At 45.2% G+C, this 16,818-nt stretch overlaps 1 protein-coding gene across 2 annotated transcripts in view; it reads right to left on the bottom strand.

The window, feature by feature from the left end:
* The window catches only part of LOC126457605 (COP9 signalosome complex subunit 4), a 75,774-nt gene that overhangs the window by 7,317 nt on the left and 51,639 nt on the right, over positions 1-16,818 (bottom strand). For both annotated transcript variants that reach the window (XM_050094053.1, XM_050094054.1), the window contains exons 4-5: positions 4,758-4,894; positions 1,131-1,245 (exon numbers count right to left, since the gene is read on the bottom strand). In XM_050094053.1, coding sequence (XP_049950010.1) covers positions 1,131-1,245; positions 4,758-4,894 — 252 coding nt within the window. The remainder of the gene's footprint in view (positions 1-1,130; positions 1,246-4,757; positions 4,895-16,818) is intronic.

The following is a 16,818-nucleotide window of genomic DNA, read 5'->3' as shown; positions in this document are numbered from 1 at the left end:
GTTTCTGGAGCGTTTCAGCAGTATGCGGATGGGCATTGTCATGCAACAACACAACACCATTTGACAGGAATCCTCAGCATTTGCTTTGAATTGCAGGCTTTAGTCTGGCTGTAAGCATCTCACTGTAACATACACTGTTTATTGTTGTGCCCCTTTCCCCATAATGTTCCAGTACTGGATCTTGTGCATCCCAAAAAACCGTAAGCATCAGTTTTCCTGCGGTCAGTTGGGTCTTGAACTTTTTCTTGCATGGTGAATTTGGATGTTTCCATTCCATACTCTGCAGTTTACTCTTCGGCTTGTGATGATGGATCCATGTTTCGTCACCAGTAATGATCCTGTCTAAGAAGTTGTCCCCTTCATTACCATAGCGATCCAAATGATTTTTGCAGATGTCCAAGTGTGTTTGTTTATGCAACTGTGTGAGTTGTTTTGAGACCCATCTCGCACAAACTTTATGATACCCAAGTCTGTTAAGAGTGATTTCGTAGGCAGAGCCGTGATCAAATTGCAGACAATGTGCCACTTCGTCAATAGTTAATCATCTGCCAGAGATAATCATTTCATTTGAACACTCAACAGTTTCTTCATTTGTGGCGGTAAACGGTTGTCCGGCTCATTCATCATGTGTAAAACTTGTGCGACCATTTCGGAATTTTTCAATCCATTTGTAAACACTCCGTTGTGGCAACACACCGTTCCTGTACTGTACCGAAAGTCTTTGATGAATTTTGGTCCCTGATACACTTCTGACCACAAAAAACGGATCACTGAACGTTGCTCCCCTTTGGTGCAAATACACAGCAGAGCAGCCACAATTAACAGCACGGCAGTAATAACGAAACTAACCTAGCAGCTTGAAAATTGCAAAGATATAACAACAAATAAACAAAGCATGTGTCAACATAAAACGACAGTACTACCAAAATAAACAAAAATGTAACTACACTGCAGATAATAATTGACTTACCCTTGTATAATAGCACCAACAGAAATAGCTCCAATACTAAAGATTTCAAATAATGCAAAAGCACTCTTGCCTGCGACAAGCTACAACAGGAATATCAGTGAACACAGGATAAAATGAGAGCCCCCAAAAACACAAAAATATGGCATATCTGGCAACTTGCCTGGAGCAGTGATGCTCTATTTATGTAAGCTTCTGCCTGAACAGGATCATCATCTTCTAGATACAACCTTGCTATCTTGAGGTATGTATCAAGCTTGTAGTCCACAGTGTACTGCCTAAAAACCAAGATACAATGTCTCAGGAATCCAGTTTACATGTACAATGTTTCGCAGTTAACACATAAAAGATAACGTGCACTTCAATGCATTTTCTTAGTCAATGTAGTAATATCCTGCAAGTATGATTCCATGTACCTTACACATTACCTGATCAGCAGTATCCAGACACTTCTATGTAATACATAACTGACAACTAGATGTCACAAGAAGTGGACTTGCCACTATAAAATGAGGAGGAAGGGGTGGGGTGGGGTGGTGGGTGAGGGGGTGACAAGCAGCACTATGTTACAATCACAGTGGAATGGGTCATTAAGGAGAGCTCAGCAACTTCGAATGTGGACTATTCACTGTATGTCACCTTAGTAAAAACACACACACACACACACACACACACACACACACACACACACACACACTAGGGACATTTCCACCATTTTAACACGAAACCAAATCAGGCACACCTCATGTACTGATGGATAGTGACCGTCTAACATTGTGAAGGATTGACGTAAAAAACAACACAAAATCTGGAAAGAATCAATCTCATTCCAAAGTGCTAGCAGCAGTCCACATAGTATAATGACTGACTGGGGGTAGTTTAAAGAAAAATGGGGCGCAATGGTCAAACTGCTCCTCGTAAGACACACATTGGAAAAACAGGATTTCTGGTCAGATGAGTGGAGGAATAAAATACAAAATTACAGTGTGTTTACACAGGAGTATGCCTTTTAATGAATAATGAAATATGAAAGTGGATCAACTGCTATGAACAATATAGCAAACAAATATAACAGAAAATCCTGTGTGAAAAATAAATATGTAAAGGAGTAGTACAGATAACTCACTGAATATCACTGGGCATTTGATACGAAAATCAATTAGATGAAAAGGTTGCTAAGCAATGTTTACAGTTTCATTTGTGTACCAATCAATGACTCAATGCTGCAACCGTTCAGTGACTTGTTACCTTTACTTTTTAATTTTTTTATATTTCACAAAGTACTTTTTGTTACCATATTTTACTCAGGTTATACATGAGGTCTGTTCAAAAAATTCCAGAACATTCGTAATTTTGCCCCAATGGTGTGCTGGAGCGAAATGCAGTTGGTATTCCTGTGTTTAATGTGTAACTGCCGGAAGTTTCATTTTTGTACATCTGTTAGATGTTCTTCAGCGCTGAATTGAGTAGAGCGTTGTGTCGCAAAGTTCACAAATTTCAAGATGGCAGGGTTAGAGAAGCAAAGCATCTGCATTAAATTTTGTGTGAATCTTTACAGAGACGACCCAATTTTTTTTTTTTTTTTTTTTTTTGGGCGCACAACTTCAATGGTCATTAGCGCCCAGACTACATTAGGAATGCACCACGAAGCACAAATTTAAAACAGCAACTAAAAGGGAAAACACGATAAAAGATTGACAGGCATACGATTGAAAAAACAGCATAATCAAATGTCCTTAGACAGGTTTGTCAAGTTGATAAAATGAAGAACGCGAGCAGCTGCTCCTGGGTCATCCACTAAAATGGCATCTACAGTACATGGCAGGCCAAGATCAAGACGTAGTGTATTAAAATCCGGACAGGACGTTAAAATGTGGCGGACCGTCAGCAATTGCCCACATGGGCAGAACGGTGCCGGCGCAGCCGTCAGCAGATGGCGATGGCTGAACCGGCAGTGTCCAATTCGTAACCGGGCCAAAACTACCTCCTCCCGCTGAGAAGGGCGTGAGGAGGACGTCCAAGCCGCGGGAAGAGATTTCAAGGCCCGAAGCTTGTTGTCCATAAGTGCAGCCCAATCGGCATGCCACAGCGATAAAATGCGCCGACAAATGACCCTGCTACAATCTGATGAAGGGACACAACAAGAAGCTGTCCGAGGCTGGAGGACCGCAGCCTTGGCCGCGGCATCTACAGCCTCGTTTCCAGGGATACCGACATGGCCAGGAACCCACATAAAGCTAACCGGAGAACCGTCGTCCACCAGCTGCTGAAGAGAGCGTTGGATCCGGTGCACGAAAGGGTGAACCGGATACGGATCACTGAGGCTCTGGATGGTGCTCAGGGAATCTGAGCAGATGACATAAGCAGAATGTCGGTGGCGGCAGACGTAAAGAACAGCCTGGTAGAGGGCACGTACCAATTGATGCAGGAAGCCTACGGCAATGAATACTTAAGCCATACTCAGTGTTACAAATGGTTCACACAAGTTTAAAATGGGTGGATGGAAGTTAAAAATGACCCTCATTCAGGATGCCCTTTGACATCTACTTACAATGCTCATGTCAGGAATATCTATGAAATAGTGCGTGCCAATCTAAGAGAGATTGTAGAATTACGTAACATTTCAGCTGGATCATGTCATGAAATCCTGACACAGCATTCTGGAATGCATTGAGTTTCTGCCAATTTTGTCCCACGAGCTCTTGAGTTAAGACCAAAAATACCTTTGCCTAATGATCTGTGAGGAGCTTCTGGGTCATGCAAATGAGAATGCAATGTTCCTTAAGAGAATCTTGACTGGTGATGAGACATGGGTCTATGGTTACGATGTTGAGTCCAAATTTCAGTCTTCACAATGGGTCAGGCAAGGTTCTCCAAGGAAAAAACTCATCAGGTCAGGTCAAATGCCAAAGCCATGCTGATAATTTTCTTTGACCTTGAAGGATTTGTCCGTCAAGGAACTATTAACTGATTGTACTATTGGGACATCTTGCACACTGCAAGAAAATGTGAGAAGGAATCAATGTGAAATGTAGTGAGACAATTCATGGCTCTTGCATTACGATAACACACCCACACATTCATCCCTGTTGGCGTGTGACTCTTGCTCAGAAAACGAAATCATCTGCAAGAGGCATACCATAACTTCTTCTGGAAGTGGAAACCATGCTGGGCACATCGCATCAATTGTGGAGGAGAACATATCTAGAAAGCAGATTAAGTAATGCTTAGTTCTGAAGTTTTATTCCATGCAATTGGTATTCCAACTAGGCAGAATAGTCATGCAGTGTGAGTATGGGGAGTGGCTGTGTTCTTCAAAATGCAATAAAAATACTGAAGAAAATTAGTGTAAGCCACAAGAAAAAACGAAACTTACTACTAGGCATCTGCACTCATGGCAGCAGCAGTCAATATGAGAGAGACTACAACCAATAACTCTGAAGTTCTAGATAATGGAGAACTAAACACTATCCACATTCTAGATAATGGAGTACTAGACACTACCCACAGCTCATAATGGAAGGTAAGCACCTGGAATTCCGTAACATCCCATGTTATGCACTCAAAATGAAACTGTCAATAACACTGAAGAAAAAAAAGAACAACAAGCAACACACTATCTAGTTTTGGGCTGCAGTATTCTCCCCCCCCCCCTCCCCCAATCATGGATAAAATAATAATATACTTTCACGTATACTGTCTGCATTTCACTCACTCATTCACTCATGTTTTGGTAACAGCCCTTTTATCTGTTCCACCTGCAGATTTTAGACAGAAATAAATTACTTACTTCTGGCCTGTTTCCAATGGAATTCCCACCAAAACATTAGCTGCTTCTCTCCATGCTTGCTCACGTTCGTAGATCTCAGCAAGATGTTGACGGATGGCAGCTACCTGCTCTTCAAAGGAGATAACACGAGGCTGAACCTGAAAAATGGATGTAACTTCTAGTATCTACACAGTTTGGCTTGCATTTCACAACTTTTATACAATTGCCAAACACGAAAAATAAAACGTTATAATTATCAGAAAAGCCTATGTTCAACATATTAGCAACACATATCAAATACATTTTGAAGTTTCAAATTATATTTTTCAGTATTGAGCCCTGAGCGGTAATTCACTGAGAACAAACTTTATGTGAAACAAAAGTACGTTTATCAATAGACTGAAAATAGAAGTAATGTTTCTGCTGTAAACTTCTTGGAGCTTCCTGTTATGACATACAATATCCCTTATTTTTACAATGCCCAAACCTGTTTTACCAAGCATAATAGCTTACAAAGGTGACTATTACATCAACAAATTACCATTAGCGCCACAATGCGAGCAGTGATGAATACCTTACTATAGCAAATAACTGAGTAGTGAGACCACTATCAGCCACTTTGAAACAATCCTATCATCCTTTGAAAGCACTCCTATAGCTACAAATAAGGAGTTAAGAACATGATTCAAATTTTTCCTTGCTTAATGTCTGGAAGTTGAAGATGCCCAAGAAGCACAGTTACGTTACGCAGCATGTTCAGCAATGGCAAGGTCAAATTCGTGGCCAGCCACTGCTTTGTTTGGTTTTTGGTTTTGTTTTGCTTTAGGGCGCAAGAAACTACTGGGGTCATATGCGCCCAAGTCAAATCTATAAATACGAAGACAGAGGGGAGTTAAAAAATGACTAAACATCAGTCCCAACTGACATAATAGAAGACAGATAAAAACAGGCACATGGAAAAAGACGCCATACAGAAAAGGAAGTCCAAAACTAAAAATTAAATGGCCTTTGCCATGTTCCTTTGGTGGATAAAGAGTAAGAAGTGGTCGACAGCCCGGGCGTCATTTGCTACAATGGCCAATAACTCAGATGGCAAACCCAATTGGAAATGTAAAGGTTAAAAAATGTGCATTCCATCAGGAAGTGGCAGACAGTTAAAACTTTGGCACAATGTGTACAAAGTGGTGGGGTAGTGCCACTTATCAAATGACGATGGCTACAAAGGCAGTGCCCAATATGCAGCCTAGTTAAAATGACCTCCTCCCAGCAGGAGAGCCGAGAGGTGGTCATCCAAGCCCTTGGGAGAGGCTTAAGAAGACGGAGATTATTCCCATGAAGGGAGGACAATTGGCAATGCCAAAGGGACACCACCACCAACCAGACGGCAACACAGAGATCATCGGAGGGAATACAGGAACTTATGGGCTGAGGTACGAGGACTGCAGCCTCGTTTCCTGGCAGACTGACATGACCAGGAACTCTCAGAAACATCACACTGGCTCCACCAAGAGTGAGCAAGTGACAGTTTTTCTGGACCCGCTGCACTAAGGGATGGGCAGTGTACAGTGCACATAGTTTTGAAGAGTGCTGAGTGAGTCTGAGCAGACAACACAAATGAAAAGGCTGTGATGCTGGATGTACTCCACGGCTTGATACAGGGTGAAGAGCTCAGCTGTAAACACTGAGCAGTGTGCCAGAAGCCCATATCGAAAGACACAGGTGCCAATGATGAAGGCACACCCAACCCCATAGTTAGTCCGAGAGCCATCAGTGTATAGAAAGGTACTATCACGAAGTTCCATGTGAAGGTCATGAAACTGAAGGTGATAGACCGAGGCTGGAGTAGTGTCCTTAGGAAACGAATGAAGGCCAACGTTAACATGGGTTGCTTCACAAAGCCAAGGTGGTGAAGGATTCACAGCCACCAGGAAAGTTGCAGGTAGTGAGAATTTAAGTCACCCTAGAAGTGCCGAAAGCGAACTCCAGGAGGTAACAGAGAAGAGGGACGTGCCCCATACTGGCAATCAAAGGAATCATCAAAGGAGGCATAGGATGGGTGGCCACGCATGGCAGGCAAATGGCATGCACACCTGCTGAGGAGAAAGTCAAGGCGGTACGACAGTGGTAGTTCAGCAGCTTCAGCATACAGACACTCAACTGGGATACTGTAAAAGGTGCCCATGGCCAAATGGATGCCATGATGATGGATAGTGTTGAGACAGAGCAAAAGAGAGGGATGGATGCACAAACACATAAACAAAGCACCCATAGTCGAGTTTTGAACAGACAAGGGACTGGTACAAACTGAGGGTGGTGGTTCAATTGGCACCCCAGAAAGTACCACTGAGGACACGTAGGGCATTGAGGAATCAAGCACAGCGGGCTGTCAAGTAATGACACATGGGAGGAACAAGAGAGTGTCCTATCGAGCATGAGCCCCAGGAATTTCGTAGTTTCAACGAAGATGTAAAGGTGGTGGGAGAAACCAATTACATCGCCAGAAATTAATACAGACGCTTTTGTCAGTAGGAAAGCTAAAGCCATTGTCGATGCTCCAGAAGTAAAGATGATCAAGACGTCGCTGAAGATGCCGCTCAGTGAGACAGGTCCATGGAAAACTGCAATAGATGGCAAAATTGTCAACAGAAAGGGAGTCAAAGATGCCCAGTGCGAGACAGGCCATTACAGGGTTAATGGCAATAGCAAAGAGGATGACGCTCAGGACAGAGCCCTGAGGCACACTGTTTTCCTGAATAAAGGTGTCCGACAAGGCAGAACCCACATGCACCTTGAAAACTTGGCCTTTTAAAAGTGCCTGAAGGAAACAGGGCAGGCAGCACGGAAGGCCCATGTGTAAAGAGTACAGATGATACCAGTTCTCCAGCTGGTGTCATAGGCCTTCTCCAAATCGAAAAACAAGGCCACAGTCTAGGGTTTCCCCAGAAAACCATTCAGACATTGGTGGACAAAGGAAAGAGATGGTCAACTGCAGAACGCCATTCTCAAACTCCACACTATGCATTCATCAGTGAATTGCAAGACTCTGGTCACCAAACCAGCAGGGCATGAATCATTCGTTCCATCACCTTGCAAACACAACTGGTAAGAGATACGAGGCAGTAGCTATAAGGAAGGTGTTTGTCCTTACTGGCCTGGGTATAGGTATGACAGTGGCTTCACACCAGCATCTGCGAAACATACCCTCTGCCCAGATGTGGTTGTACTTATGAAGCAGAAAGGGCTTGCCCACAGGAGAAATGTGCAGCAACATCTGGATGTTAGCATCATCTGGGCCTGGGGTGAGGATCGGAATGAAGTCAGAGCAAGATCTAGCTCCCTCATAGTAACGGCAGCATTGTAGCACTCATGATTCTGAGAAGAGAAGGGTATCATCCAAACCATCTCCGCTCATTTCCGATGGAGGAAGGCAGGGTGATAGTGGGAGGAGCTCGAAATCTCCACAAAATGGCGACCTAAGGTGTTGGACATAGCAGTAGGGTCCACGATGATACTGTCCCTACCGTCAGGTGGGAAATTGGGGAATGGATCTTGGTCCCAGAGAGCTGTTGGAGATTGGCCCACATGATGGAAGAGGGAGTGGAACTATTAACAGAGCTAGTGAATGAAATCCAGCTATCTTTTTTGCTATCCCAAAGAATGCGATGACACTGTGCACACAACTGTTTATAATAAATGCAGTCTGCCCTCTTAAGATGACGGTTAAATATGCAGAGAGCACATCTCCGCACATGAATTGCGTCGTGGCATGCCTCAGTCCACCAATGGATAGGGACATGACGTGGTAAAGATGAAGTGCGAGGAACTGAATGTTCTACGGTGGTAAGGATAACATTTGTAAGATATTCTACATGATCATCACAATTAGGGAAATGTTGTTTGTCAAAGGTTGTCAGGGAGGAGTAAAGCTCCCAGTCGGCCATAGTAAGCTTCCATTTGGGTGTGCACGTAGATGGGGTAGGTGTCTGCAAATGGATAGCACACAGGAAATGGTTGCTGAAGTATGTGTTAGAGAGAACTGGCCACTTGCGACGATGGGCAAGCTGGGCAGTGCAAAAGGATAGGTCCAAATGGGAACAGTTGTGTGGAGTCTGGAAGGAATGTGGATGCTCCAGTGTTAAGGCAGAAGAGGTTAAGTTGATTGAGAAGATCAGCTAAGAGGGCACCTCTCAGACAGGTTCTGGGAGAACCCCAAAGGGGATGATGTGTATTAAAGCCACCAAGCAGCAGAAAGGGGTGAGGTGGCTGCCCAGTAAGGTGGAGCAAGTCTGCCCTGGTGACATCAAATAGTCGAGGGATATAAACGGTACAAAGGAGAAAGGTCAAGTGAGAAAGGAAAAGCCAAACTGCAACAGCTTGAAGGCGTTTAGTTAGTGTGATAGGTTGACTATGAATGTCATCCTGTATGAGCACTGTGACTCCCCCATGAGAGGGAACACCGTCTGCTGGGGGGAAGATCAGAAACGACCGAGAGGAAATGCAAAAGCTGAAAGTGGTTGTAAGAATGCAATTTTGTTTCCTGAAGGAAGAGAACAAATGGACCCTGCAAATGGATAGCACACAGGAAATGGTTGCTGAAGTACGTGTTAGAGAGAACTGGCCACTTGCGACGATGGGCAAGCTGGGCAGTGCAGAAGGATAGGTCCAAATGGGAACAGTTATGAGTGGAGTCAGAATCAGCCGTAAATCCTCTTTGTTAGATCAACAACCATGAACGTTCCATTGGAGGAGTCATGACGAAGTAAATATGAAGGGGTGTCACCTCGGCAGCTGCTGAGTGCCAGCCTTCAGATTCGCTGCTACAGGGCACAGAAGCAGCAGGATCCCGCTCCTTGAGGTCTACAGAAGCGTTGGCATTCTTCTGTCATCCTGCAGATTTAGGGCAGAAAAAGGGTTGGTGGTATGCACCGGCGACACGGATATCGGATAGGCAATGGTATCACATGGCAACACTGTCTAAGAGGACCATCGAGTTGGCAAAGAAGAAGACTATTTGCCTTTGATTGATTTCTTGAAGCCTTTCAGTTGGCAGAGCAAGATTCAGATGTTGGTTGGCTGGAGGGATTTAGGAAGCCTCCACAGGAGTATTCCTTCTGTCATTTCTGACCTGCCGGTTATGTAGCTGGTAGCCTCGCCCCATGAGGTGAAAGTTTGGTGGTGTGCTGCTCAGCTGGAGGAGGAGACGGGGACATTACAATGAGGCTGGGCGATTTCAAAAGCGTGGTGCTAAATTTGAGGTCCCATGTCTGTGTGGCCATGTCCTCGGTGGAGTGAGATGTAGAAAGAACAGTACTGTACAACACAGGGTTTCCGACAAGCCAACAATTTGTGAGCAACCGGGAAAGGCACTTTTCCTTCACCCTGATCTCTTGGACAGTCCACTCATCAAGATACATGGGACAATTGTGGTAGGATGAAGCGTGGTCGCCATCGCAGTTGATGCAGCAGGAAGGAGGCAGTGGACAATCGCCCTTGTGAGCATCCCTACCACAGGTTACACATTTGGCTGGGTGCTGACAGGACTCTCAAGTGCATCAGGTTCAGAATATATGGTCCACTTGTGGTAACTTCATAACCTGCTTTGATCTTTGATGGAACAACCACTACCAAAAGTGAGAAAGAGTGGGCATTAAGGAGGCAGGTGCTTTTTTCATCACCCGATGGATTGCAATGACACCCTGATCAGAGAGGCACTTCTGAATTTCTGCCTCAGTCAGTCAGACCATCGAGCAGCCACAGGAAGAATTCGGCATTAAATCGGCCTCAACAAGAACAAGATAGCCATGGAGGAGCAAAGCTGCAAGCAGTTGTTGTGCTACAGAATCAGAAGTAGTCTCCAAAAGCAAAGTGCCACTGCGTAAACGAGAGCAAGATTTCACACAGCCAGGAATTGCATCAACACCTTTCCAAATAATAAATGGATTTACCATGGCGAAAGAATGACAGTCTTCAGTACATGAAATCACAAGCAACTGTGGTGCAGCTGTGAGGGTCTTTGAATCAGTAGTCTCATTCAGTTCATGTTTTGTAGCCATTGACTGTGAAGATGATTGGCTCACTGTGAGACAATCCCCCTTGACTGCCAGGATCTCCGATAGTGCGCTCCTTCCAACTGGGGGCCCCCTTTAGAAGGTGGTGCCCCTGCCTTCGGTGACTGTTCACGTTTCAGGTCATACCTCCCAAGCACCTGACAGAGGGGCCAATTGGCAATTTGGGAAGGCAGCGGCTCAGGCTATCACCCCTCCCTGGGCCTGGGCCTGGCCTGTACCAGGGGTATGTGCGAACCCTACCTGTTCATGCAGAGCTGGGAATTATGTGTTAACCAGTCACTTGTTATGCGTCTGACAGCCTTCACGAGTGCACAGGAAGGAAGGAGAAAGAGGAACCTCAAACAACGAAGCAGAGGAAGGATAGGATAAGGTGAATGAAGGGGGGAAAAAAGGAATGAGAAGCAGTATTCTGATATTGACTACCGAAAATGCAGAATACAGTTCCAAAAACAGCGAAGGCATGTTCCCTAGGGGAGGGAAAAAGAACAGCAAAAGGATAAACTTGCAGCATGTAAGCGAAAAGATGCTGCTAAGGCTGGGGCCCTGTGGTAGCCAAACACGAAACTGCTGAAGAGTGGAAAGCCCCCTGGGAGGTGAATAGGAAGAGTGACTGCCTTGAAAAGTTATTCATTTACTGGCCAGGTCATGTACCCGGTTTTTCCATGGAGAAATGAAACAAAGGCTGCAGGAGTGACATTGGTATGGACTAGGGTATTGCATTACGTTGGCTGAGAGATGCAGTAATTGGAGTAGGGGCTGAGGAGTGGGATGGGGTGGGGTGGCCAAGAGTAGTGTGTTAGATTGGGTATATCTGCCATCAGGGCACACTGGGAGCTAGTCTAGTCAGTCTTGTCCTGGCAAAGTCTGTGGTGGGTGTTTTAAAAAAGCCTAGGCTGACACTTGATTTGCTGCAGCAGTTCTGCTGAAGTCGTGAAAAAGAAATGTAACACAAAATCTTTTTCTGGTCTAGACAGTCAGGATATTATTGTCTGAAAGGCCCCGGCAAGGTTTTCAGCATATTTAAAAAAACTGTGCCTTTTCATTGCATATTTGGCACCACTGAGTTCCAAGTCTGTAGTTGAGGTATTTTATGTGAACAGTTGACAGCAGTAAAATTAGTGATTTGTTGGTGCATAAGATCAATAAACCCAAGATACCTATTGAGTTGAGGACTAGGTGAAGCAGATTTGGGAGAATATATAGAGATTGTGTTTACGGGTCCAAATTACAAAGATGATTTATCTGAATCAGATATGGAATCGAATGTTTCAAGAAGGAAGGAAGGATTCCTATAGGTAGCAAAGGATGGTGTCCTTAGTACTCAAGAAAATTCTGGGGATTTATTTGTTGGTTTGGCCTTCAAAGAAGAAATAACTGAGGCATCAGGAGGCGACAGGGAAGAGTAGTGTTCCATGGTAATGTTCCTTGATAAGGACATGAACAGGGGGGCTGTTGATATACACAAACACAACAGTCACAACAAGAAGTCCGGAGGGAATGAGACTGTAACTGTAGACAGGCAATATAGGAGCTGTATACATCTTAGGAATAGCAAGGGAGTCTTCGAACAATTTGTTGGATGCAGGCCAAGAAAGGTACGTAATCTTTCCATGTAAGTGTTGTAACTAGCCACAAAAGGGCAGCTAGTTAGGACAGCTAGTTAGGACAGCTAGTTAGGACAGCTAGTTAGGACAGCTAGTTAGGACAGCTAGTTAGGACAGCTAGTTAGGACAGCTAGTTAGGACAGCTAGTTAGGACAGCTAGTTAGGACAGCTAGTTAGGACAGCTAGTTAGGACAGCTAGTTAGGACAGCTAGTTAGGACAGCTAGTTAGGACAGCTAGTTAGGACAGCTAGTTAGGACAGCTAGTTAGGACAGCTAGTTAGGACAGCTAGTTAGGACAGCTAGTTAGGACAGCTAGTTAGGACAGCTAGTTAGGACAGCTAGTTAGGACAGCTAGTTAGGACAGCTAGTTAGGACAGCTAGTTAGGACAGCTAGTTAGGACAGCTAGTTAGGACAGCTAGTTAGGACAGCTAGTTAGGACAGCTAGTTAGGACAGCTAGTTAGGACAGCTAGTTAGGACAGCTAGTTAGGACAGCTAGTTAGGACAGCTAGTTAGGACAGCTAGTTAGGACAGCTAGTTAGGACAGCTAGTTAGGACAGCTAGTTAGGACAGCTAGTTAGGACAGCTAGTTAGGACAGCTAGTTAGGACAGCTAGTTAGGACAGCTAGTTAGGACAGCTAGTTAGGACAGCTAGTTAGGACAGCTAGTTAGGACAGCTAGTTAGGACAGCTAGTTAGGACAGCTAGTTAGGACAGCTAGTTAGGACAGCTAGTTAGGACAGCTAGTTAGGACAGCTAGTTAGGACAGCTAGTTAGGACAGCTAGTTAGGACAGCTAGTTAGGACAGCTAGTTAAGAGACAAGTGGAGTTGAGCTGATGGAGCTTTGTGTTCAGATAAAGTAGCTATGTGGGTGTAGCTGGTGTTAGATGTGAGATAAATTGAGGAGAATTATTGTTGGTCAGACAGGGCTTCTGAAATGGGATCGCAGTAGTAAAAGTTTGTAAGCAGAGTCATTCAAAAGTTGGCAACACCAAGGTTGCTTTCACCTAGTATCCTGGCCAAAGAATAAGCACTGGTAGTGAGGACATAAACATAGTAATTTATTGATAATGGTCTGCAATGGTCACCCTTCAGGTCTGGATTTTTAATGGGTGTGGAACTGAGTAGATGAGATGGTGATGCAATTGGTGGACGAGGCCTAGCTAGGAAGCTGGCGTACTTGGTTGCTGCACATCCTATGGATTCAGTGAAACAGGGTTGCCTGGAATCTTATTTACTACTAGTAATTTAAAGTATGGATTTTCTCCTCCAGCACAGTGGAATGTGTGCCGATTCGCACACATGTGTGACAAGGATTAAGGATACAGTGCTTTGTCAGCTGCAGCTGTTTTACTGATCAGGACCCAGTGGTGGTGTCATGCAGGTGGTCAGTACAGGAGTCTGTAGGTGAAAGCCTACCATGACTCGCTGGCAGCTAGTGCGGCTCGCCCCACTGTACGACTGTGTGTTTAAGGAGGTGCCAATAGCACATCATGGACGAAAAGTGTTGCGAAGGTGGATGCCCAGGACTCCAATCGGCAACACAGGGTTCAGCCGGAGGTGTACTCAGATGTCTCATCCAACATGTTGTATGTGATAGTTTGCAGTCAATTTGTACCGCCCTTCTCCTGGGGGAGGCCCGCGCTCATCCTCATCATCAAACAAGGTAATGGCCAACAGCAGTGGCAACTTGCAGTGGCAAAGTCCCACTACAGATGGCTGGCTGTGGTCTGACGTGACTTTCTCAGCAGCATGCAGCACATTATGATTCACCAGTAAAGTTAACCTGTAACTACTGAAACAGTCATTCCACTGCAATCTGAGATGCATATAGGATGACTTGTTGCAGACTGAGGTTTTGGAAATGGGCATATTTAGGCCAGACGCAATGTCATCACAGCCAGCAATGTGGTAATTTGCCTTCATTATCCAGAGTTGTCAGGTATAGGCACGCATATTTAAAAACAGAGACATGTAAACAGGCAGAATACAGCATTGCCGCCAAGTGTCTGGGACAGTTGTTAGAGCAGTTACTGCTGCTACAATGGCAGGTTATCAAGGTTTAACTGAGGTGAAGTGGGGATTTTCCCATACAACCATTTCACGAGTGTACCGTGACTATCATGAATCCAATAAAACATCAAATTTCTGACATCGCTGTGGCCAGAAAGATCCTGCAACAAACGGGACCAATGACAACTGAAGAGAATTGTTCAACGTGACAAAAGTTGCAACCCTTCTGCAAATTGCTGCAGATTTCAAGGCTGAGCCATCAACAAGTGTCAGTGTGCAAACCAGTCAACGAATCATCATCGATGTGGGCTTTCGGAGCTGAAGGCTCAGTTGTGTTCCCCTGATGACTGCATGACACAAAGCTTTACACCTCACCTGGGCCCTTCAACACTGACTTTGGACTGGTGATGACTGGTAACATGTCACCTAGTTGAAGGAATGCTGCTTCAAATTGTATCAAGCGGATGGACATGTACGGATATGGAGACAACCTCATGAATCCATGGACCCTGCATGTCAGCATGGGACTGTTCAAGCTGGTGGAGGCTCTGTATTGGTGTGTGGTGTGTGCACTGGGGTGATATGGAACCCCTGATACTTCTAGATACGACTGACAGGTGACACGTACATAAGCATCCTGTCCGATTGCCTGCATCCATTCAAATCCATTGTGCATTCCGACAGACTTGGGCAATTCCAGCAGGTTAATGTGACACCCCACATATCCAGAATTGCTACACAGTGGCTATAGGAACACTGAGTTTAAACACTTCTAATGGCCACCAAACTCCCCAGACGTGAACATTATTGAACATATCTGCGATGCCTTGCAACTTGCTGTTCAGCAGAGATCTCCACCCCCTTGTACTCTTATGGATCTACGGACAGCTCTGCAGGATTCATGGTGTCAGTTCCCTCCAGCACTACTTCAAAAATTAGTCAAGTCCATGTTGCTTCGGCAGCCCTACACAATATTAGACAGGTGTACCAGTTTCTTTGATTCTTCAGTGTATTAACCAAAATGGCCTAGCTAAAATGGTACTGCAAATAACTGAAAACAAGTGTAAACTACAGCCATTTATGTGACTTTTAAACTTCAGCAATTTATGTTTCCTGAAGACATGCAGCTCTACTGTAGGTTTGACGACAATAGCATCCTGATGTGAAATAAACCAAGGATAAAATAGTATTCCATTCAGACATCAAAGTGGAAATTATTCAGAGGGATTTCCACATAAGGAAAAAACAAATATGACTCTTTATACTTCTTAGACTGGAATATGAGAGCCCCTAATCATCTTGGTATATTAGAAAACAAGAAATGTACAGACTGACATTAGATACTGTGGGAATTTGTGAAGTGTGGCAGCTGTCAAAACAGGATTTCTGGTCATGTGAACACAGGATTGTCAACACAAAGAGAGGTAATGGGTGAATAGGTCAAGTAATGAACAAGAAAGCAGGAATGTGGGGCAACAGATCATGGTAGATAAATATCTCTGTTGCATTACAGCAGTGCATACTGAATCCACAAATGAACAGATGGAAAAATTGCCAGATGGGTTAAAAGAGATTATTCAGTACACTGGAACAATTTAAGCATTGCAAATACTTGGTTTAAGGATCTTGACAGAAGTATGTGTATGTGGTGAACACTTGGGAGGCACTGGAAGGTTTCAGACAGATCACTTTAAGGTAAGTAATGGCTGCAAAATACTGATGAACTACTGAAAAACTGTTTATGTCACACACAGTCTATACCATACACTAAAAAAAAGAGAGAGGGGGGAGAGAGAGAGAGAGGGGGGGAGAGAGAGAGAGGGGGGGGAGAGAGAGAGACAGGAGAGAGAGAGAGGGGGGGGGGAGAGAGAGAGAGAGAGAGAGAGGGGGGGAGAGAGAGAGAGAGAGAGAGGGGGGAGAGAGAGAGAGAGAGAGAGGGGGGGGGGAGAGAGAGAGAGAGAGAGGGGGGGGAGAGAGAGAGAGGGGGGGAGAGGGGGGAGAGGGGGGAGAGGGGGGAGAGGGGGGAGAGGGGGGAGAGGGGGGAGAGGGGGGAGAGGGGGGAGAGGGGGGAGAGGGGGGAGAGGGGGGAGAGGGGGGAGAGGGGGGAGAGGGGGGAGAGGGGGGAGAGGGGGGAGAGGGGGGAGAGGGGGGAGAGGGGGGAGAGGGGGGAGAGGGGGGAGAGGGGGGAGAGGGGGGGAGAGGGGGGGAGAGGGGGGGGAGAGGGGGGAGAGAGGGGGGAGAGGGGGGAGAGGGAGAGTGAAACTGCAATGCTAGGTGTGAGATCTGGTGACCTGCTAGGCCAAAAGCAATGAACATGATATAGTTGTCCAACTCTTCCAATTCACCATTGTGTGATAGTAGTGCTAAGATAACGCAGCATATCAATGTGAAAGTACAA

The sequence above is a fragment of the Schistocerca serialis genome, chromosome 2 (genome assembly GCF_023864345.2).
Source record: "Schistocerca serialis cubense isolate TAMUIC-IGC-003099 chromosome 2, iqSchSeri2.2, whole genome shotgun sequence".
Lineage (NCBI taxonomy): Eukaryota > Metazoa > Arthropoda > Insecta > Orthoptera > Acrididae > Schistocerca > Schistocerca serialis.
Note: the sequence above shows the minus strand (reverse complement) of the source record. Positions and strands in the feature narration are given on the sequence as shown.